Raw genomic sequence first — 23,986 nt, 5'->3', positions numbered from 1 at the left:
AAACTTAAAACTATGAAATTATCCGTATTCTTATTCATTTACTGTATGTTTTAAAGTATAGAAAAAAGTAGTTAAATAAAATATGAGCCTTTAAAGATAAAACACCTCTTTATGAGTTCAGATTAGCATTTGGAACAAAAGGTAAACATTTTATTAAAAATTTTTATAGAAGTAATGACGTAGATAAATAATGCAAGCTTGCCTTGAAGTCATAAACATTAGAAAAGGACCCCCGGGGCTGCCACAGACTCAAAGCAGTATCAAAGCTTTCAGGATGTTGAAGGATATTTGCATTACTTAGTAAAAAAATTTTTTGAAGGTCAAATAATTAGCAACAATTTTTCCTACACAGTTACATATTATTACATACACTATTTACATATCTGAAATTACAGTCATAGGAAGTCACCTCAATGACTAAAATTTGTTGAGTTCTCTTAGAAAACATTTGAGTTTGGAGAAATAGAATAAAAAAATGTTCCCATTAAACTCAGCGTTAATCCACCATCCTCATTTCATACAGAAAGCCTTTGTGCTTACTTGTTCTCCTGGAATAGAGAGGCCGTTGGGTCCCTGGGGGCCTGGAGGACCCTGGGGACCAGGAGGACCTGTATCTCCACGAGCACCAGGGGGACCCTAAATACACAGGAGAGAAACAGGCACAAAGTCATGGAATGCCCTTCCAGTGCCTGTCTGCATAACTCTAAGACACCAATCGTATAATCTTGGCAAACATTTTACAAATCTATCCATCTATAAAAACATTTAATGCCATTCCTTTCTTCCCTTTGCTAGTCATTAAAAGAACAACTGGAAAGTACAATAAATTCCCAAGAGCACTTATATTTCCAAAATTCCTATTAAAAGTAGGTTTCTAAAAGAAGTAAAATACATTGAATATAATATATTCACATATTTATAGTCCTAGATTCATTCAGAGATCAAAGCTCAAAATTCACTGGATTTGATTTATCTTAAGCTCGTCCTGATTTCTCTTAGACTTGGGCTTATTTCGGGACTAACGTATGTATAAATCAAGCGAGGAAAGAGCAGATAGGTTCACTCTATGCTGGAGCTTCTTTGCAGTGCGCCTAGGTGGAAAAGGCACAAACTTGGAGTCAGACAGACCTGGGTCAGCACCCCAGCCTCACTTTCCTAACTGGGTTAGCTTATCATTAGTGATAGTAGGACAAAAACTACACATCATCTTCATAATATATTCCCCTAAGAAGCTTCAGTTGTCTTATGGAGACCAGTATGGAACCGGTAGAAGGGGCTGGTGACCTGCCATGAACACACATGTTGCTGCTCAGCTATTTCTCTGAGACAGGTGAACTGTCCCAGCAGGACTCTGCTCCCTGTGGGGTCTTCCAACTGATGGCCAGGTCACCCGCTCTGCTTCCCCATGTGACAGCAGAGCCCTTAGGTGCTTCTGCAGATTTCCCATGTGCGAGTCCTACATCAGTGAGATGCCCGGTACATTCTTTATCTGGCTGGCCTAATCCATCATTTTGACACCCAGAGACAAGACAGAGATAATTATATTGCCTAAGGCACACTAAACTTGAAGCAACTTGCTCAAGGTCACATACCCCGTGAGTGGAAATTTGAATAACCGGACTTCAACATACAGGTGAAAATAAAAATGCACTCTAAAATATACTTACAATTGCCCCGCTGATACCTCTTTCACCTCTGGGACCTTTAGCACCAGGTCCTCCCTAAAATACAAAGTAAGAGCATATTTTAGAGTGAACACAGGAAAGCAGGAAGAAGTTGATATAGAAAAATTGCTTCGAGAAGCAGTGCATTCTCCAGACAATACAGTTATTTATGAAATATGGAAGTAAATACTTTATATCCTACAAACGTGTGGGGAAAGAGAATTTCAAAACTTTGTACATTCTAAGGCTCTCATTTTTACGTTCTGAACATTTCTTAATTGTTAGCAAATTTTGAAGTTTATTTGAAAATTTGAGGTTTACTGGGAAAAAAACAAGCATTATTTAAATACTATAGTTAAGTATTTTTAAGGAGAAAAATCTGTTTTGGAATCATATGAATGCATTCTTCAGGGAAAATAATATGCAAAAAGAAGAATCTCTCAAAATCTCAGAACGTGTAGTTTAGTAACAGGAATTCAGAGATCACTGAACAAAGACGAAATAAACATGATAGTGATATCCAACAATGTTATACAATTAGAGGAGAAAAAATCCCTACTTCTCAAGAACATCTGAGTCACATCCAGCATATAATTTTATGATTACAAATATAAATCAGGTAAGTCACTGTTAATTGCAAATAGTCTTATGTTGAATCTTGCTTTGCTCTTTAATATCTTCATTTCATGTTTTGCTTTAGGAAAACTCACATCACAAAACTATGTTTACAAAACCATCATCAGGACCACTGGTAATTCCAGAGACATTTTGATTCCGTATACAAGGAGCTGGTTTGTAATTAACTTAAAATCAATTTACATTATTTGCTATGACCCATGTATAGTAAAATCTGGTGTTCTGAGGCTCTCTGAACTGTTCGTATGTTAATTAACCATTTTCTTAAAAGAGTTCAATAGAGCTTAAAGGTAATCACTTCCATTCTGAAAAACCAGCCCAGGTCAGATGTTAGATTGACTAAATCGGGGAGTCCGCATTGATTAACGAGACATATCAGTGTCCTCTTCAGTGTTTTGCATTGCATTTTCTTGGTCTCCCCTCCACCCATGAATAGACCTGGTCAGTCTTCTCACTCAAGTTATTCCTAACACCCACACTTTCACCCAGAGTTTATGATATCATCACATATGTAAATTATCCTCTATGTTATTCTATGATATGTTTGCTAATAACATACACATATCCTGGGTTCTAAACAAGTTGTTGTTGGGCCAGTCTCTCAACCATGGCTCCATAACATACGTATGAGAAGCGTCAGGAAATGAAGGAATTTTCAAAATCAAGTGATTACGGAGAGAAACCCAAATTCATATCTTTAAGAGAAACGCTCTTGAATGCTAGCCGATAGCATTCGATGTGTGGCTAGAGAAATGTGTTCAAATGTGTTCAAATCTTCTTCTTGATTTACTCCATTTCAGATCTCGAAACATGCTACAAAAATGGTGTGCAACGCAGCTTGTTCTGTCCTAGAACACACCAGTGGCTGGAAGCTTCTTATGCATGACATACCAGCCAAAGGGTGATCATGCCCAAGATTTAACAGGAAAAACTAGAGGAGCTATTTGTTTCCTTACCGCAGGGCCTGGTGGTCCTGGAGGTCCAATGCTGTCCTGTGTACACGTGCAAGCATTTGGAAGACTGGGGCATTTGGCTTCATCTCTCTGAAATTTTGAAAAGAATATTTATCTATGAATTGATGGTAAAAACAGCTTCCCATCCCCCACGCCCACTTATCTTATATACACAAGGGAATCTATTTCCCAACTTGAAGAAATAATTTTTAGCTATGATTACAAACAGTCTTATGTTGAATCTTGCTTTGCTCCTTAATGTCTTTATTTTATGTTTTGCTTTAGGAAACCTCACACAACAAAAATAGGTTTACAAAACTATCATCAAGACCATTGGTAATTTAATCCAATTTTCTCTAGTCTGGTGTTAGAGAAAGGCTGAGTATCTCAGATATGGAGGCCCATTCCCTTCAGAACAAAATCTGAAATCCTTTCCAGGCCTACAGGGGCTTACATGTGCTGCCACACCCCTCCCACTGCCCTTCACTCTGCCCCAGCCCCCCCTCATCCACTTCACACTTCTCAGATGTTTAGGGCACCTTGCCGCCTCAGGGCCTTTGCACTTACGGTCCCCTCTGGCTGGAAGGCTCTCTCTCCGTTATCCACATTGTTTGTCCTCTCACTTCACTCAGGTCTCTGCTTAAATCTCCCCTTATCACTGACGGCTGAGGGCACTCACCTGCCTATCTCTCCCTGTACCCTGGTGTGTTCTCACGCAAGGACTTTTCACTCTGTAACGTAGTGTATACCTACTTGTTCATTCCTCCTGTCCCCCTGCCTTTCACTAGAATATTCCCTCTCACTGCTGTAACCCCGGCACATAGGATAGCGCCTGGCTTACAACAGGTGCTCAGTAAGTATCTGTTGAATAAATAACGCTCACACATCCTATGGGTACGTGTAGCTCACCGTTCACCTAAAGCTTCAAATCCATCATCAGCATTCACCTTTGTAATTATTACAACCTACACAGATACTGTGGGTGAAAGCCATCATCTCGAAAAGAAATATGGTTATTTCTACTTAGATATCCAGAGAGGCGATGGCTTATCCTGTAACATGCTGGTATTTTACAAGCAATAGGAAGGACTCTGCAATAAGTGGGTTTACCAAACACACTGATTAAGCTGGACTTTTCTGACTATGCATAACCACCTTGGCTGGCAGGGAGAACTTCCAGCTGTGGTTCTCTACATTCTGGACTTTCGAGGGAGGGGTCCCCAGCCTGAGCTGTGATCACTGACGAGCACACACACACCTTGCGTGTCCCTGGTTCCATCCTGGAGATGCAACCGCAGAGGGTACTTCCTCTCCCAAGCCATCCACGCCCACATCCCTTATTCCTCGGGGACTATTCACACCGCCACAGAATTCCATTCTGTTTTACTTACCCTGGACGGAATATCACAGCATCTGTCTCTACTGGTCCACACTGGACTGCAGACGATATCAAAATCCTGGATTTGGAACTACAAACAAGCAACAGCAACATGAGCTAAAGATGCGTGAAAACATTTCATATTAACATTTCCACATTTTAACCCCTGCCAACTTCTCACAGAGACTCTCTGGAGGGAACAGGCAATGAAAGCAATGTGATCCTTACTTCGTAAGAACAGAAAAACCTATGCCTGAGAGAAAGCGACAGTAAAGCAAAATGCATACGTGATTTTCCCACTTTTGATCCACTTCCTTGGCTAAAATGAAATGTTTGATTGAGTTTTGGGTTTTTTAAAAAAACATTAATTTCTTTATTTACTTAAAAATTAAGAATGTATTTAGGGCTTCCCTGGTGGCGCAGTGGTTGAGAGTCTGCCTGCCAATGCAGGGGACACGGGTTCGAGCCCTGGTCTGGGAAGATCCCACATGCCGCGGAGCAACTGGGCCCGTGAGCCACAACTACTGAGCCTGCGCGTCTGGAGCCTGTGCTCCGTCCGCAACAAGAGAGGCCGCGACAGTGAGAGGCCCGCGCGCCGCGATGAAGAGTGGCCCCCGCTTGCCGCAACTAGAGAAAGCCCTCGCACAGAAACGAAGACCCAACACAGCCATAAATAAATAAATAAACAAATACTTAAAAAAAAAAGTAAAAGTCTATTAATTAAAAAAAAAAGAAAAAAAAAGAATATTTAATTCAGAATTTGAAGACTACACACATTTAAATCAACTTTTAAGGGTCCATGCTTGCAGAAAAGTAACATTAAAAAAAATATTCCTCATTTATTCTAAAATTGATGCCCTTCTTTTCATAAATTCTTACCTAGGGGCTAACTGATAATTTTATGATTACCTTCAGCTTAACTATTTCAATATAATATATATTTTCTATCTTTCTTAGCTAGAAATAGAGCTCTTTTGATAGAAAAGATTGTTTAGCTACAGCCATTCTTTTATAAACCTAATGTACTTGTTCTATTTAAATATCAAATCCAATATTCAATAAATGATTTTAATCCCAATTATATTAAATTTGCACTCTTTGGTTCTACATTGTGGAATAAAAATTTCACTTTTGAATCAAGAAGAAGAAAATCCTGTCCATGGAAGAAAGCTACATTCAGTAAATGCAATTTTAAAAATAATAGAAGCCAAGGATATTAGTCTTGCTTTTAGAACAATGTTATTATTGGTCGACATCTAACATGAACTTAATTAGCCTGGTACAGTAAAAACCTTATGTTTAAAATTTTACTACTAAATAGCGTTGTAAAAGGGTTGGCAAGCCCCCGCCTCCGACTTGAGCCAGTGACACTTGTGAGTGAGGTGGCCGACCGACTACACTCATCTTCCTTCTGAAGCGGATGTGACCCAGTGAGGGGAGAGCAAGTCTGTGACGGTCACAGCCAGTGTCCACAAATGCGTAGTGTCCTGAGCGCACAAATTTTTATTAACAGTTACTACCTTTGAAGAACAAAAAATGAATTAGTTTAGATTTCACTGATGATCCTGGCAACTATTTGTGTTGTACTCTCCAGTCTGATTCAGTTTCAAGTCGACTACATGATGCTCTCTTGTGCCTTAACAACTTAATTTGTTCCTAGCAGTAAAGCACATTATCATGTTTTGTCAGTAGCATATTTTCTCAGTGTAACTTTTCCAGCGTTTCAATCTAACCAAGAAATAAAACAATTTAAAACTCACTAAGGAAAAAAACCTCACTGATTACTGTTTTAAATGTCATTTCAATCTTAATACAAGATACCAAGAAAAATAAAAATGTGTTACTTACTGTGGCTGATTTCCGCTCCCCTTTAAGTAGTTTTCCAAGAATTTCATAACCATCAGTTGTGATATTTCCAGCTTCCTTGATGTCCTTCTCTATAATTTCATAGCAGTCAATGTAAATCTTAACACTTTTTGAGGTCACTACGATATGAACCTAAAAAGATCATTTGTTTCCATTACAAAATTTCTACCCAGAACAATCTGGCTTCTACAAATTTCAGATCACAGTTTTAAAAAAATGTGTTCTTAAAGCTATTCTCGTCCCAAGTCAAGAGGCTTGGACTAAAAATCCAAGCACGAGGTTGCAGTGTCAATGTCATTTATTAACAGCATCAAATTAAATGAACCACTTAATCTTTCTGGGTCTCAGTTTCCTTCAGCTATTATACACTTGCATAATTTCTTATTTTCCCCACTCTGTACTCTTCCTGAGATGGCCAGAGATATTGTAGTAGATGAGATGCTTCTGGAAACTATAGAGAGCTATTCAGAAAAGAAGCAGACCCACAGATATAGAGAACGAACTAGTGGTTACCAGTGGGGAGAGGGAAGCAGAGGGGCAGGGAGGGATGCAGCAAAATAGGGGTAGGGGACTAAGAGGTATAAACTATTATGTATAAAATAAGCTACAAGGATATATTGTACAACACAGGGAACAGAGCCAATACTTTATAGTAAGTATTTAAGAATAAATTACAAAAAATGAACTATTCAAATATAAGTTAATAAATCATTAATACATTATTATACTCAGGACAAAGGAGCCTTGAATGTCTTCCACTGATTTTGCTAAATTCAATTTTTAATCCGTTATCCCTAATCCCTGCCAAAAAGATCTTACACACCATGTAGATACCGAACATAGGAAAGAGCTAGCACGTGTCTTTTACAGAGATTCAGCTCTAGAAATCAATAGATTCAAGATTCAATTTCCTTAACAGAAAATAATCTTGTTGATTTATTTTTTATCTGATATTGAAGACACTCAGAATCTTAAAAAATCTGTGAGTACAGATAATTAAGAAAACATCTGTATTTCAGTCATGTAAAGAATGGCTGCGGGTAATCTTTGACTTTATAGTTATGCTCATAGTTTCCACTTATCACAGCCCAAATACTCAAGTAAGCCCATGATGATTACTTTGAAAAGTTTGGCTCCAAGTTAAGGAACAGAAATTCCCTTAAATGCTTTGAGTAAATAAGCATAAGGACAATCTCTAGAGATTTTTTTAAGCAGTAAATATTTTTTCCGCATAGAATCACCACCAAAACACTAATTTAGTGCATCTATAAGTGGTAAGTATGAATTATATATTGCTTTTATATAAAAGTGATACATGGCTTACTAAAAATAATTTTAAATACCCCTAGGGCAATCATCTAATCCTGAATTCAAGAAGAACACCATACAAACATTCCCAAGATATTTATTATCTAATAAGAACTAAAACTTATTTGTTGGCTCTTATATGAACAATCTCAGAAGCAAACATTCACAAACTATTTGAAAAATCATAGTATCCAGAAAAATTATTTCAAAATCAAAACTTTCAATTTTTGAAACAAAATTATTCCAAATACACTTGTCATTCAATGCTAACCAGAAAGAAACACATGCTAAAAATATATTTTGCTACAATCTCTTCAGTGTGTTTCATTGCATTTTAATCACATGCATAATTACATTTCAGAGTGGCTTTTATCTGGAGACCATTGTCCCAAGTATTTAGGGGCTCTTTCCCAGCTGGGAAGCATTGTTGGTCACAGACCAGTAGAAAGAAATAGGAACACCCTTGTAAACTCATCACCCTTCCCAAGGTCTCCCATTCCCTAAAACCTTATTTGTCATCTATTCCACTTCTTTGTCTCATTAGAAATCTCTCTCTTGAATCTATGTCATCTGTTACAACAGGATGGAGACATAGAAAACGCTTCAAGAGAATTCTCCTGAAGCAGTAGTTGTCTGCCATTCCTTACTTAAGCTATCCCCTCTCTCCCAAGAGCCCCGTGTATGTTATTCTCACTAATTTGCTGCTATCAGAGAACTACTTGTTCTTATCTCAAGGACTGAAGAACTTCAGTGCCCAAATTACATGGAAAATGAGAGAGGAGTGTTCGAATCTTTGGATCAGTGGAATGTAAGTAGCCAATAGTGATTGCACTTGGTACTTGAATAGACAGGATAAATGAGAGTAGGTTAGAAGAACGGTGTGGGGAAATGAAGGAGGGAAAACAGCATAATGAAAAAGTAGAGGAGGAACTAAAAAACAAAGAAAGACATTATGAAAAAAGAAGGTAGAGAATTTGAGGAGAAAAGAACGCTTGTGAGAACAGGAAAGAAGAGGCATTATGTAAAACCTAAGAATACAAATACCTCTCTCTATAAAGCCAAATTAAAAGGGAATGTCAAAAAATAATTATCTTGATTTGCAATAATTAATGACTGTCACTCTTGACATCTTCAAAATACTGCCTTATTTTGCTCAAGTAAAATGAAGCATTCAATGAAAGTTGGAAATTAATAATAGTTATATTATTAATCATAGTTCCTAAATGGTTATCTGTTGGTTAACAGAGGGCTGAATTTCTAATATCTTCAGTGGGTATGGAAGAAAAATAAAATAGTCTTTTTGGGCAAGTTACTCAAGTGTAAGTTTAATAGGTGTATCAATGAGCCAAAAAAAAGTTCATAAGAACTTTGCCAGATTCAACATCTATTATCGGACAAGGAGCAGTTGAAGCCAGTAATATTTGTCTAGAATCTGCTTTCCCAATAAGGCATTTATTTTGCTGCACTTTACCAGGACAGTCTGTAAACTGTTAAGCAAATACACCTTTATTCTCAGAGATCTCTGTCTTTCCATCATTGTTTTTTGCTTCTCACTAATGTGCACACTGAGGCCTCTCCAAGCCCCATGAAGAGAGTCCCTTGCCATCCTCACCAAGAATCTGATTCATGAATAAGAAAAACATTCTGGAAAGAAGCCAAGATTCTCAGGAATAGAATCAGCAAGAAATTCAGCTAAATCTACCCAAGTACAAGGTAGTTCTTCAATTTTCACTTGAGAATCACATTGAACTAGAAATATTTGTCTTCTGTGTATGGGGACTAACTTTCTGAGTGCTATACTGGGGAAATTTTAGACCACTTGCACGACAAGTGGTCTTCCTTCTGTTAACTTGATCCAGTGGATGAAGAAATTCCATTAAAAAGTCCACTACTAACCTCGACTGTTCTTTTCATTTCTTTTTTTTTTTTTTTTTTTTTTCTGTTCTTTTCATTTCTAATGCTGCCAACTTCAGCACTCTTATCTGTAAGTTAATTGTTCTGACAGCAAGTTTCTATTTATCCTCGATGTTGAGATTAAAAAAATTAAGATCATCAAGAATAGATAATCCCCTAAGAATTTATCTTAGAACTTTTAATAAGATTTTTTTAGAGAAGTTGTAAATGTGTTCATGCAGAAGTTAATTTAGTAAACAGTTATCTTAATTATTTTGATAGTTAATGATAACTTTTGGACTGGCATGTTTGTAACTTTTCAATAAACAAGCAGGCAGAAGCAGCTTACTATTCTCTATAAAAGGATAAATAATTTGATCAATTAAATACAATCCACAAATTTAAGCTTTTGAAACAAAATGACATAAAGGTTCAAAATAAAATGGTAGGTAGAAAAATGGGCACACAATATTATATATACTACACGACTCATATTCTGAAAAGACATTAGCATTGAAAATACATTGAAATGTTCATAGTAGTTATCTCATGGTAGATAGAATTATCATTTTAAATTTCCTTCTTTGAATTAATCAAATTCTTTGAAATAAGGTATTGTTTTTAAAAGACATGGCTATGTTTGCACCAGTTTAACATGACATTTTAATAAATAATGAAATAAATTAGTTTAAATTTTAAGTCATATACTTTTTTCTACAAATAACTTTTTTCTATCAATATTTATTTATCTATAATCTTACGTTTTTACCTTATGAAAACTTCCATAGAATAATGTCTTCACTTCATCTGTGTCAAACGTAACAGTTTGTACCTCACCCCTTGTATCCTTGTTAAAGAATGATAATGTCTTGCTAGAAGCTGTAATCAACACATAATTGTTATTAAATCAAATGCATGGACACTCTATATTGAAAGTATTAACAAATAATTCTTGTTGGAGAATTCTCTAAAAAAATTAATAATTTCAGTTAAGATAAAATGTAATTCAAATATTTACTGATATATTTTTAAAACTTTAAACATAAAAGCATAATCAAGTAAATATATATATATATATATATATATATATATATATATATATATATCCAGAAGGTTCTTAAAGAAAGAGAAAAGGAAAAATATAATAAAAAATATGCATGCATGTGCCTTAAAATAAGATAAATTATAATCCTTACGATCTGCAATCACCCCAACTTGTGGTTTGTGGTCTCTGTCTGTGATCTGCCAAATTGCAAAAGGGTCATTGGGAGTTTCTGGGAGAAGTCTGAATAGTAATATAATCGTATATGAAGGGGGGAGGCCATTGGGATGTAGATCTCTGTTGGATGAAACAAAATTAATTAATTAATAAGGATTTCTCATCAGAAATAAGAGGATATTTTAAATCTTTGGGCTAGAATCTCATCATGAGTAGTATTAGAAGCCATTTATAATAATCTGGCTACATATTAGAAGGGGAAAAATTTAAGAATGACCTCAAAATAGCAAACACTAAAGACCCATTATGTAAGCAGTAATAGATGATTTATAATCTGATAAAGTCACAAAAGTCTGGGAAATTGCCAAATGGTCTTTCATCCTACTGTTAATAAATCATTTTTTCTAAGCACATAGATGATTATAAAACTATATAATGATTTTAGGGTGATAAAACTTGTATCTAGGGATGTAATTTAAAGAGAGTAAATCTTACTAAATATATTTAATTTCCAACATCAGGGGTATGAGATCATAAGCAAGATGGCTTAAGGCTTTACTTGCTCCCTCCCTATATCTAATAGTTTTTACACTTCCCAAGTCCTCCCTTAAAATCTAGTAAATCAAATAATCTCCAGAAGGTCACATGTTCCCCGAAACAAAACCAATAATAGATTTTACGGCCATGTACATGTGCAAACATTTAGTGCTGATAAAGGGATGTGATTCAATTAAAAGGAAATGTTTCTTGGCTCTAGGGCTGTTAGACGTAAAATGTGGCCCCCTTCTAGAGTTGAGTCAGTCATTGTTCTGGGGGAATCTCTGAAGCAGAATTAATGGTTTTCTGTCTGAGACCATTTAATAGCACTTTCTTCCTGAAGGTAGGAAAAGGGGCTTAATAATCAGCTCTTGGAATGGACTTGAGGACACGGGGAGGGGGAAGGGTAAGCTGAGACGAAGTCAGAGAGTAGCATTGACATATATACACTACCAAATGTAAAATAGATAGCTAGTGGGAAGCAGCCGCATAGCACAGGGAGATCAACTCGGTGCTTTGTGACCACCTAGAGGGGTGGGATAGGGAGGGTGGGAGGGAGATGCAAGAGGGAGGAGATATGGGGATATATGTATACCTATAGCTGATTCACTTTGTTATACAGCAGAAACTAACACACCACTGTAAAGCAATTATACTCCAATAAAGATGTTTAAAAAAAAAAAATCAGCTCTTGGACAGAAGAGAAGCAACTCCTCCATGGATTTTGACAGAGGGCACAGAATGTCTCTTGAGGTTTCGTGTCCTAGTACCACACTGCTAGTACTTCTGGAATATAACGCTGCCCTACTTTTTTTATTTTTATTTTTATTAGAGTATAGTTGATTTACAATGTTGTGCTACTTTCTGCTGTACAGCAAAGTGCATCAGTTATACATATACATATCCACTCTTTTTTAGATTCTTTTCCCATATGTATAGCACAGGGAGCTCTACTCAATACTCTGTAATGCCCTACTTCTTAAAGCATATGTTCTGGGCAAGCTGACACGATGCCTTTTGTATGTCCAAAAACTGACCATCTTCATAATATTCCACATTAAAAATAATTTCTCCATATTAATTCATTTCTCACCTAGCCCATTTTTCTCCTTTTTTAGTTAATGAGTGATTAGGAAAAAAATTATTTAATTGCATTTATGCCTCTTTCAGCCACAAGTTCTGAATCTTAAGAGGACAGTGGGCTGTCATAAAATGTAGGAATCATATCTTGAGGTGACAGAGTTAAACGCTGGGTACTTAGGTTCACTGGCAAACCTAAAACTGTGAACCAGTGTGGTTAGCCATAAAAGAGTTAGGAACTCACAGTGTGGTCACACTACAACAATAAAATCTGCTTCCTTAAAAGAAATGAGCTTTGGTTTTACTCTGAATTTTCCGTCAGCTTTCTCAGAGCATTTCAAATTTCAGGCATCATTGTCTGACCCTGTCCTAAGTTTCGGAAAACTCTATTTCTTCTTGTTCTTTTCCCTCCATAAGATGCCAAACACATATTTTTCGACATTCAAGTGTTTTCATTCTAATAAATAAAAAGTACATATTTTGGTTATTGGACCCAGGTACAAACTTTCATCACGTAAAATAACAACATCTAGAGCTACCCAACAGATTGCCAGAGCACCAGCCAATAAAAACTAAGTGCTGCCTGTCAGATCACAGATCATGGACAAGCAAGACCACTGCAGTCTTTCATCCTCTGGAGTTGGAAACACTAGGAAGAATGCCTCTTCTCATTCTGCACTGATTCCATCCAGGCCCTCTGCACCAAGGGAGAAATGTTCAAAAGAAGAAGTTGCCTCCCTGTTTAAACAACCTCTCTTAAGAAGCGTAACTATAATCCTAGACTTAAATTCAAAAGGATCAGTAATCCATCATATGGCAGACACAGGATGAGATTCTTGGGTCTCAGAGTAGCAAGCTTGAGTCCTAGTCTCCCATGTGACCCAATGGAACACAGTTAACCCAACTGTACTTAAGGAAACTAAACCAGGTCATCCATAGGGCTCTTCCGACAATTCTAAAATACCAGGGTTCTAAGACATCAGCAAAGATTCCAGCCTCAAAAAAGCATCTGGCCCGTGGTAAGAAAGAGAACTCCTGTTGTCACACTCACGCTGTAGGCTGATGCACAAAGGCGTTCTTCTGAAGCCTGTAAGATGAGTAGCTGGGAAAAGACCCTGACTCCAAAGAGACTCCTTGCACAAAAGCAAAATTCTTTTCTGTCAGGTTGTATGCTTCAAGCATCTTAAAACCTTTACATCAGAAAAAAAAAAATATATTGAAATGAGGTCATTTTAATTATCTGATTGCTTAAATCCTGAAATAAATTAGCCCGAGTATGAACGCTTACCTGGTGAGGTGTAGCCATCCAAATAAATGAGAGGACAACCTGCAAAGTACAGTGTTCTTTAAGTATGATTCGCCAACAAGGTATACAAACATTATACATGCACAGAAAGCACCTGCGTACATACATCAAGTAACAGAACTGGTCATTCGTTTATAAAGCATATCAATCTAACCTTTTCTAAGTTATTTTGTGTAGACTTTCCATGTGTACGTGAAATTATACTACTGACCAGCGTGACCATATTTTCTGGACATTCTCCAGTCCAGCTGGAATTTTACAATATTCTTAAGAATGGTAAGGTTGGGGCTTCCCTGGTGGCGCAGTGGTTAAGAATCCGCCTGCCAATGTGGGGGGCACGAGTTCGAGCCCTGGTCTGGGAAGATCCCACATGCCGCGGAGCAACTGGGCCCGTACGCCGCAACTGCTGAGCCTGCGAGCCACAACTACTGAGCTCGTGTACTACAACTACCGAAGCCCATGCGCCCTAGAGCCCGTGCTCTGCAACAAGAGAAGCCACCGCAATGAGAAGCCGCGCACCACAACGAGGAGTGGCCCCGGCTCGCCACAACTAGAGAAAGCCCGCGTGCAGTAACGAAGACCCAACGTTGCCAGAAATAAATTAAAAAAAAAAAAAAAAAGAATGGTAAGATTGAATTAAAGGGGGGAAATTTTTGGATATTTTTCAATAGATTAAAGAACTTTTACTGATGAGGATGATTATAATTTTTGTGACTTTCTGTTTGAATAAAAAAAAAAAAATCCCACAAGGACTCAGAGGCAAAAAATATACAAATCAATTTTCACCGCAAAGTAAAGGAGCAGTTACAGTGGAGGATTACTGGACCGAATGTCAATATTATGACATAGTATGAGTGTATTTCGTGTTTGGTAATTGCAATCATTGCTGCTTTTGTTGTGGTCATCCATGTACAATGCTTGGTGTCAGTCTATTTATCTCTTGTAAAAATAAAATACAGTGTGTGTGTGTGAGTTGTGGAAAAAAAAAAAAAAGAAATCTAAAATAAAAGAACTTTTCTCCCAGGAAACTTCAGATCTGTGCAAGGGCAGGAGGAGTTTGCCGTCACCCAGTCCTCTTCTCTGCCAAGCCACAGAGGCTCACGCTGGCCACCAAACCTCACGGTGGCAGGAGTGCAGGGGGTCCCACCCCGGGCCCTGGAGCTGGGGCAGCAGAGGGCTGCATCCAGGACCTCGTGAAATGGAAGGGGCAGCTGGTGCTCCCTGCTCGCGTGCACCAGTGCGACTCCATTCTGAGCTTCAGCGTAAGTTTTACCGGAAACCACTGACGTTTGTTCACTACTGCCGCCTCTAACCCGAGTTCTGAGATCTCAATATAATGTCTAATAGGGGAAAACAGAACACTTAAAAAGCATAGCCCTGCCTGGGATCAGGGGTCTGGACCAGCCACGCAACTGTCTCCATAATCTAAGACCCCCCCAAGAATCAGAGTTCATGGATGGAGAAGAGGAACAAATCAACTTAAATAATCAACCTTTTGTCCTTCACTGTATTTTAAGAGTTGAGCTTGAGGTCTCGGTATAATATGAAAAATCTACACCCAAGTAAACAAGTGGGAACCAAGTGAATTTCTACAGTGCACACTCACACAAGTCAGTTTTCTCGTGGCTCTCTTGAAGCACGGATGTTGACGGAACAAATACCAATTGATTACTAACAGGGGAAAACTTTCATCTCACGGAAATGCTTCTATAAATGCATTTCTAAGTTGAAGATTAATCTTCTCAAATGTCACAGGCATTGGGATGGTGGGAAAAGGATCTGTTCAAACGCTTTATTTCCATACAAGGAACATTGCATCTTCAAGGCTAAAAATGGACCTCTGACAAGCATACAGTTAGCGTGATCTCAATAGGAGCAGTGATTCATCAGGTTCTCAAGTGGTTTCCCAGGATCTATTTATGCACAGACTTGATCTCGTATAGGATAGGGAACGGTCTACTCCAGCGGTCCCCAACCTTTTTGGTACCAGGGATCGGTTTCGTGGTAGACAGTTTTTCCACGGACGGCGGGCGGTGGCAGTTCAGGCAGTGATGTGAGCGATGGGGAGCAGCAGATGAAGCTTCGCGCACTCACTCCACCGCCCACCTCCTGCTGTGCGGTCCGGTTCCTAACAGGCTGCCGACCAGGACCGGTCCGCGGCCCAGGGGTTGGGGACCCGTGGTCTACTCAGTAGTTACTTTTTCAAAACAACTGAGACTGTGGATCCATGTGGACCATGACTTACTTGAAGTGGCAGTTTCACAGACAAATGTGATGAGGTTGTCCTCTATCTTCTCAAAAGATTCAAAGTCATCCACAATGAACACGTGCCGTTCGCTTGGTTTGCTGGCTATGTTGGCAAGTTCATTGTAGTCGACGTCAGCCACGCCAACTACAAAGACACTGAACCCTGCAGAGCAGTGTTTATAGAGAGAATTACATACCCTTTTTTCCATCCTTTATGGTTTAAACAATTCAAAATACAATCTTATCAGAAATGATGCCATATTTTCTCAGCTAATGCAACAAGTTCTTTAAATTGACATAAACTCTCTTTAATGAATAGGTACTTTTTCCAGGTCTTCCTATTTTCTGGCTTGTAAAATTCAATTAATTGGATTTCCTAAAGTCTTAACAATTAAAAGATGAACATTTTAATAGCAGAATGACTTAATGTGGTACTCGTTTCCTTCCACACATCCACAGTCTTAATATACCCATTAATTCTGCAGCTGTCTTAGGCAACATTAACATTTCAAGCTCATGTGCCTCAGAAATCAACAATGGGCTCATTCTAAACTCTGAATTCCTGAAACTGATTTACTCAATAAACTCAGGCTCAGAGTCAGCACTTTGACCCCTTTCAAAATGGAATCTACAACTCCCACTGGCAATAAACTTTCACTTATTTAGGCTAATACAAATAAACAAAGTTTTCACTCCAAAAGCTTAATTCAACAGTAGAAAAAATAGACTATATAAAGAATTAGTTACATAATTAGATATAAATAAGGTAACTTGAGAAGCAAACATTCATAACCCCAAAGTTAAATCACAAAGGAGCCTAAAATATACAGGAATCTGCTCAAAGTGCATAACATAACGGCAACAACTGATAAAAAGATCAGTGCATAGAACAATCTCTGTTGTAAGAAGACAGCATGACTTAGCACTAATCATGACTCATACTTTTAGCCAAAGACCCATGTATGTGCAGATGACAAATTCCATGTAACGAAGTACTTTACAATTTACACCACAATACATCATGCATAGCATAGAATTCTCTCTAAAATATGTCCACGTTGGACACTGCCTGAAGGATTGGGGGTGTTAATGCAACTATAAAGACTTAGTTTCATCTCTAATCATCCTGAATAACTAATCCAAAGGGCAGTGTAACAAGGAGGCTTTCAGGATGTTTGATTGACAAGATCTACACCAGCAATATCTCCCTGAGGTCTCTCTGCTCCTTTGCAGTGAACCTTCCAGCAATCTGTTTGGGGTCTGCATCTGCCAGGACGTGCGAAACCTATGTCTCTCCTTGCATAGCACTGAACCAGCATCAAGACTCATTTATGCTACGGCAGGAAGCCTGCTCGAGGATCATCCCATTACTGCTGTTGTGTAGGCTTCCAGCCACTATGCGGGACAGACCCTGAGGCACGTCTCATACAAAGAACACACCATGTCATTTCTGAGCAATTATCAAACCATTCCATGATGAAATGTAAACTAACATTAGAAGGGCACGGAATACAGAGTAAAACAGAAACTAAAGTAACATCAGTAATTTTGGTCTTTTGCAATCATTCCTGGATGTTTGAAACTGTGAAAATAATGAGTGCAATCACTAGGCATCAAATTTATGCTTGTGCTATGTGGAAAACAAACTTACGGTTACCAGCGGGTAAGGAGGGGGGGGGTACAAACTGGGAGATTGGGATTGACATATACACACTACTATATATAAAACAGATAACTAATAAGAACCTGCTGTATAGCACAGGGAACTCTACTCAATACTCAGTAATGGCCTATATGGGAAAAGAATCTAAAGAATAGTGGATATATGTATACGTATAACTGATTCATTGTGCTGTACACCTGAAACTAACACAACATTGTAAATCAACTATACCCTAATAAAAAAATTTTTTTTAATGTATGCTTGTGCTTACCTGACTGCTGGATGACGAAAGCCGCCTTCTTGACCTCGTCCTGTGACCGACCGTCTGTGACCACAACCAGCACCTTGGGGACATTCTTCCTCATACCACTCTCCCAGGTCAAGACCTTCTCCTTGATAAACGTGAGAGCTTTGCCTATAGAATGTGGCATGGAACATTTTAGTGTCATCTCAGGGAAAACTATCCAAGTGCCCTTAGCCACGCCCAACTGATAAGCAATTGAATGTTAGAGTTACACTCTGCCTATCACTCCAAAGGCTTTGGAGAGTAAAGGTCTGTGTACACGCTGACGAACTGCACCTGTTCTCGTGTTTCCTCCTCTGTACCGGATATTCTGGAGGGCCCCGAGGGCCAGGGCCTTGTCGTTGTACGTGTTCAGCTTAAACTCAGACTTGACCTCGTCGCTGTACTGCACGAATGAGACCTGAAAGGAAAGGCGGTTTGGTGGTGAGGGTAAGTCACCTCTTTCAACGTTTCAATTGTCAAGTGATTCTTCTAGCTGCATAATGCGAAAAAGAAGTGTATTAGACCTGACGGAATATGGTACACTCTTTATAGCTAATATTATAACACTGACTGCTGTTGTCTCACTAAATTCTCTAATTTCTGATCTTCAGTGAAAGTGTCAGTAAATGATATTAATAATGTACATGCACTGTATTTATTCTCTAGGATGTAAGAAGGGATGGGTAAAACTGGAGAGCAATGAGATTCCAAGATTAGAAATGAGAACATACCATCCTGAGCTCAAATATTGGCTAAGCAATTGCTTCTCAAACAACTGACCCTCTGCACTGACCACATCTATTCTTCATGGTAATATAAAAATGGCACGTGTGTGATAATAATCAGCACTCATCACAAATTCAGTGACAGTGTGATTTAGTGCAAAGAATAAAAGCTTTATAGTCAGGATTCAATGGGCTCAAATCTTAGCGCTGCCAGTTAATAGCTTTGTGACATGGGGTAGGTTCCCAACATCTCTGGGCCTTCGTTTTTTATCAGTAAAATGGAGATAATTATACTTACTTCTATGGCCAGTTTAAGGAATGACAATCATGTATACAAAGTAGCTGGCACATAGAAGTTAATAAAATATGGTAGCTTTTTTTCTTATTTTTTATCAGAAATCTTAATTTCTAAGAGGATTTCAAAAAAGGCTTACTTGCTCACACTTTAAATTAAGACTATAACTAGCCTGACATTTTACTCTTCTTGGGTTGGAATAACATCTACAGGATTTTTTGGGGATTTGAAATTTAATATATTCCACAAAGCATTATTCCATAAAAGAAGACATGATTTGTTTATGAAATTATTTGTGGTTTATGTCAGAAATCTCTTATTTTCATAACATCTCTAAGATGTACCTGTCTAAATAAAGAAGAAAATTCACCAAGAGAAATGGGAAGGGAAAGAGAATTCAGAAAAATAATAATACAATACAGTCTCTTGCCTTAAGCAGTCAATGATTTAGACAGAAGAGAATCACACAAATAATGACAATATAAAGAGATACGTGCCATAACAGCAACATAGACAAAACCCTTCAGGAGTCTGAAATGCCTAAAACTATCAAGGAAGCCTCTCCAGAAAGGGCGGAATTGAAGTGGGTCTTCAAGGTTGCAGAACCCAGGTAGTAAGTAACAGAGCCACTGGCCCTGAGTCCAGGGGTATGTTGGGAGTGGAGGAGATTCTCAGCTTTACTGGTGGGTCAGAGCTAAGTGAGGAATTATTCTTTGAGGTGTGTCATGGAAGGATTAATTTTTCTAACTTCCCACTCTAGTAAAAGCAATAAATTTGGAGTGATTCCAAAGCAAGATAATTGGTAGTTATCACTTGTAGGAAAACAAATTAATTTCCCTTTGAGTTAACAATGGCCTTTCTTCTTCTGGTTCAGGTAGTATCTGCAATGTCATGATAGAGGGGGCAGTAGGGTTCTACACACCCGCCTCCAGTCACTATCTATCACTGAATCTTCTGACTTAACGGGGTACAACAATCACAATGCATTTAACTTCCAGAACATAAAATGACCTTTTAGGAAAATGTATCATTGTCAGAAGATTTAAGCAGGAAGTTATTAGACTCCCCTAAATTCTGCAACAGGAATATCATCTAGCCAAGAGAATACCTAGAGGAATATTTATTTTTCTATTTATTTATCATTTGCACCCAAGTCCTTCCCAAATGTCTATGTGTAAAGAAAAGAGAAAATAACAAAGTCAAAATGGAGTTTATACTGAAAAGTCTTTCTACTTAAAAGTTTGAAGGAAATAGCAAGACATTACACATGAATAACCTTTGAAACAACACCCACCTGAATTCCAGCAGGATTGATTTCATCAAAGGCTCCCACAGTATTGAAGATGAATTTTACAACTTTGTTAAAATTATCATCCCCGATACTCCAGGAGGCGTCAGTCAAGAATACAATATCTGCCTTGGCCCCTTTGCACACTGGGGGAAAAACACAGAGGAAGCCCCAAATCTCATGAATTCTTTCATTTCAGTGAAGTTACACGACTGAGAAACATAATCTAACACCCTGCTACTCCTCCAAGGGTGGTTCAGCAGCAACGGCGTCGCCTGGGAGCCTGATAGAAATGCAGAGTCCTGGGGCCAACCCCCGACTTCCTGCATCCGAATCAACGGTAGCAAGGTGCCAGATGATTCACGTGCACAGTGAAGTCTGAAAAGCGCTAGTCTAACTGGCCCCCAATTTCTGCTCTGGAATTACTCCATCTCCTCACTCTACACGCATATGCTCCCTCCTCATGGGATTCTTCAAGTAGCTTCAAACAATAACTAAGGAGGAAATCAAGTGGAAAAAACAACCATGCTCAGAACTTAAGAAGAGTCCTCAGTGGGTTTGGAGATTTTTGTATATAATTATCAAAGACTTGGTGTAGATAAGGTGTCTTTTCATTTTAAATTAGACCACTAGAATCTTATGGAGGGAGGGAAGGGATGGAATAAAATAAAGAAACACCTTTAATTAGAATCTTCAGACTTGAAAGCTAAAAATTCTGAAAATAAAAATTTAACATTTTAGTGATAAAAACTTACCGTGTAGATTGTATAACACCAAGAATGAGCCCTAATGTAAATATGGACTTTGGGTGATAAAGATGTGCCTATATAGGTTCACAGAACGTATCAAACGTCCCACTCCGGGTTGGTAGGGGGCATGTTGAGAGTGGAGGGAAGCTGTGCATGGGAGGGGGGGGGCAGGGCATGTCAGGACCTCTGTGTACTTTCAGCTCAAATTGGCTGTGAACCTAAAACTGCTCTAAAAAATAAAGCCTATTAAGAAAAAAACCTTAACATGTCTTTTTTTTTTTTTTTTCAAAATTCACAATCTTATATGTTGTGGAATACGAATACGCCGGAGAAGTAAGTCATTACCACCAAAAAGGTAACAAACATATCCATCACCCCCAAAAAGTTCACTGGTGTCCTTTTATAATAGTCTCTCCCTGTCAGTCCTCTCCACACCCCTTCCCATCCCCAGAAAATCACTGATCTCCTTTTGACATGATTGATTAATTTGCGTTTTCCATAATTTTATATAAATGGAATCAGACAGTATCTTTTTTTTTTTCCTCAGGCATCTTGCACCCAGCATTATTTGGAGATTCATCTATGTTGTTGCGTTTAACAATAGCTTGTTCCTTTCTCTTGCTGAGAAGAAGTCCCTTTATTCCATTATTGCTTATTATTTCACTTTTTGATGAACATTTGGGTCATTTCCTGTTTTTTTCCAATTACCCGGTTTTTTTTTTCTTACAAATAAAACTGCTATGAATATTCATGTAGAAGTCTTCGTGTGAACATATGCTTTCATTTCTCTCGGTTTAGCACCTCGTAATGAAATGACTGAGTGATACCGTAGGTTTATGTTCAACTTGAAGAAACTGCCAAGCTGTTTCCAGTGTAGTTATACATTTTACATTCCCACCAGCAGTGTATGAGGGTTCTAGTTACTCTACGTCTTTGCCAACACATGGTCATTTTAAGTTTAGACATTCTAATAGGTGTAGTAGTATCTCATTGTGGTTTTGGCTTGCATGTCTCTAATGACTGATATTGAGCGTTCATATATCTTCTTTGGTAAAATGTCTTTTCAAATTTTTTGCTCACTTATTAAAATTGGGTTGTTTGTATTTTTATTACTGTGATTTGAGAATTATTTATGTGACATGGGTATAAGTATTTTAGCAGATTATGTGATTTGTAAATATTTTCTCCTAATCTGCGACTTGTCTTCTCATGCTCTTAACAATGTTGTTCAAAGAGAAGTTCTTAATTTGGATGAAGTACAATTTATCAATTATTTCTTTGCTCACATTTTTGGTGTGATATTGAAGAAATCTTGGCCTAACTTCAGGTCACAAAGACACAAAGGTTTATAGATTTAATTATTATATGTGGGCTTATGATCCATTTAAAAAAAATTTTTTTTATCGTGGTAAAAGCCACATAATATAAAACATACTATTTTAACCACATTTAACTATACAGTTCAGTGGCACTAAATACCTCCACATTGCTGTGCAACTCTCACCATCATCCATCGCCCTAATTTTCTACCTTCCTCAACTGAAACTCTGTCCCCACTAAACACTAACTCCCCATTCCCCCTCCCAACCCCCCTTGCCCTCCTGCCCCTGGCATCTACCAATGTACTTTCTGACTCTATGAATTTGACTCTTCTAGGTACTTCATTTAAGTGGAATCAAACAGTATTTGTCTGCACCTACTGTATACTGGAATGTATTTTTAAGGTAAATTTAATATATGCCCTACAAACAGATTGTACCTTCTTTTTTTTTTTCCCCTGTGCTATACAGTAGGTTCTCAATTAGTTATCTATTGTATACATAGTAGTGTATATATGTTGAATCCCAATCTCCCAATTTATCCCACCCCCTTTCCCCCCCCTTGGTGTCCACATGTTTGTTCTCTACGTCTGTGTCTCTATTTCTGCTCTGTAAATATGTTCATCTGTACTATTTTTCTAGATTCCACATATATGCGTTAATATATGATATTTGTTTTTCTCTTTCTGACTTACTTCACTCTGTATGACAGACTCTAACTCCATCCACCTCATTACAAATACCTCCATTTCATTTCTTTTTATGGCTGAGTAATATTCCATTGTGTATACGTACCACATCTTCTTTATCCATTCCTCTGTTGATGGACATTTAGGTTGCTTCCATGTCCTGGCTATTGTAAATAGTGCTGCAATGAACATTGTGGTACATGTCTCTTTTGGAATTATGGTTTTCTCTGGGTATATGCCCAGGAGTGGCATTGCTGGATCGTATGGTAGTTCTATTTTTAGTTTTTTAAGGAACCTCCATACTGGTCTTCATAGTGGCTGTATCAATTTACATTCCCACCAACAGTGCAAGAGGGTTCCCTTTTCTCCACACCCTCTCCAGCATTTACTGTTTGTAGATTTTTTGATGATGGCCATTCTGACCAGTGTGAGGTGATACCTCATTGTAGTTTTGTTTTGCATTTCTCTAATAATTAGTGATGTTGAGCATCTTTTCATGTGCCTCTTGGCCATCTGCATGTCTTCTTTGGAGAAATGTCTATTTAGGTCTTCTGCCCATTTTTGGATTGGGTTGTTTGTTTTTTTTGATATTGAGCTGCATGAGCTGCTTGTATATTTTGGAGATTAACCCTTTGTCAGTTGCTTCGTTTGCAAATATTTTCTCCCATTCTGAGGGTTGTCTTTTCGTCTTGCTTAACATGTCTTTAAGCCAAAAATATTTACTGAATTCCTTTCAACAGTCTAAAGAAACACATTACTATTTTATCCTATAATAATACACCTTTAATTTTTAATTTTACTTCTTTAATAGGTTTAATAAAGCCATAACATTCTAGAGCCTTCTAAGAGAAAAGAAAAATGCTTTCAATTAAATGTTGGAAACAG

General features: G+C 37.9%; 1 protein-coding gene across 4 annotated transcripts in view; it reads right to left on the bottom strand.

Annotated features, from left to right (window-relative positions):
- Positions 1 to 23,986, bottom strand: part of COL12A1 (collagen type XII alpha 1 chain) — a 118,448-nt gene that overhangs the window by 17,624 nt on the left and 76,838 nt on the right. For all 4 annotated transcript variants that reach the window (XM_007167998.2, XM_007168000.2, XM_007168001.3 and 1 more), the window contains 13 exons: positions 20,351 to 20,490; positions 18,331 to 18,454; positions 18,022 to 18,165; positions 16,086 to 16,250; positions 13,823 to 13,861; positions 13,586 to 13,724; positions 10,895 to 11,037; positions 10,468 to 10,577; positions 6,480 to 6,629; positions 4,645 to 4,722; positions 3,257 to 3,343; positions 1,668 to 1,721; positions 541 to 636 (listed from right to left, as the gene is read on the bottom strand). In XM_007167998.2, the coding sequence (XP_007168060.2) occupies positions 541 to 636; positions 1,668 to 1,721; positions 3,257 to 3,343; positions 4,645 to 4,722; positions 6,480 to 6,629; positions 10,468 to 10,577; positions 10,895 to 11,037; positions 13,586 to 13,724; positions 13,823 to 13,861; positions 16,086 to 16,250; positions 18,022 to 18,165; positions 18,331 to 18,454; positions 20,351 to 20,490 (1,469 nt within the window). The remainder of the gene's footprint in view (positions 1 to 540; positions 637 to 1,667; positions 1,722 to 3,256; positions 3,344 to 4,644; positions 4,723 to 6,479; positions 6,630 to 10,467; positions 10,578 to 10,894; positions 11,038 to 13,585; positions 13,725 to 13,822; positions 13,862 to 16,085; positions 16,251 to 18,021; positions 18,166 to 18,330; positions 18,455 to 20,350; positions 20,491 to 23,986) is intronic.

This window comes from Balaenoptera acutorostrata, chromosome 14 (assembly GCF_949987535.1).
Source record: "Balaenoptera acutorostrata chromosome 14, mBalAcu1.1, whole genome shotgun sequence".
Taxonomy (NCBI): domain Eukaryota; kingdom Metazoa; phylum Chordata; class Mammalia; order Artiodactyla; family Balaenopteridae; genus Balaenoptera; species Balaenoptera acutorostrata.
Note: the sequence above shows the minus strand (reverse complement) of the source record. Positions and strands in the feature narration are given on the sequence as shown.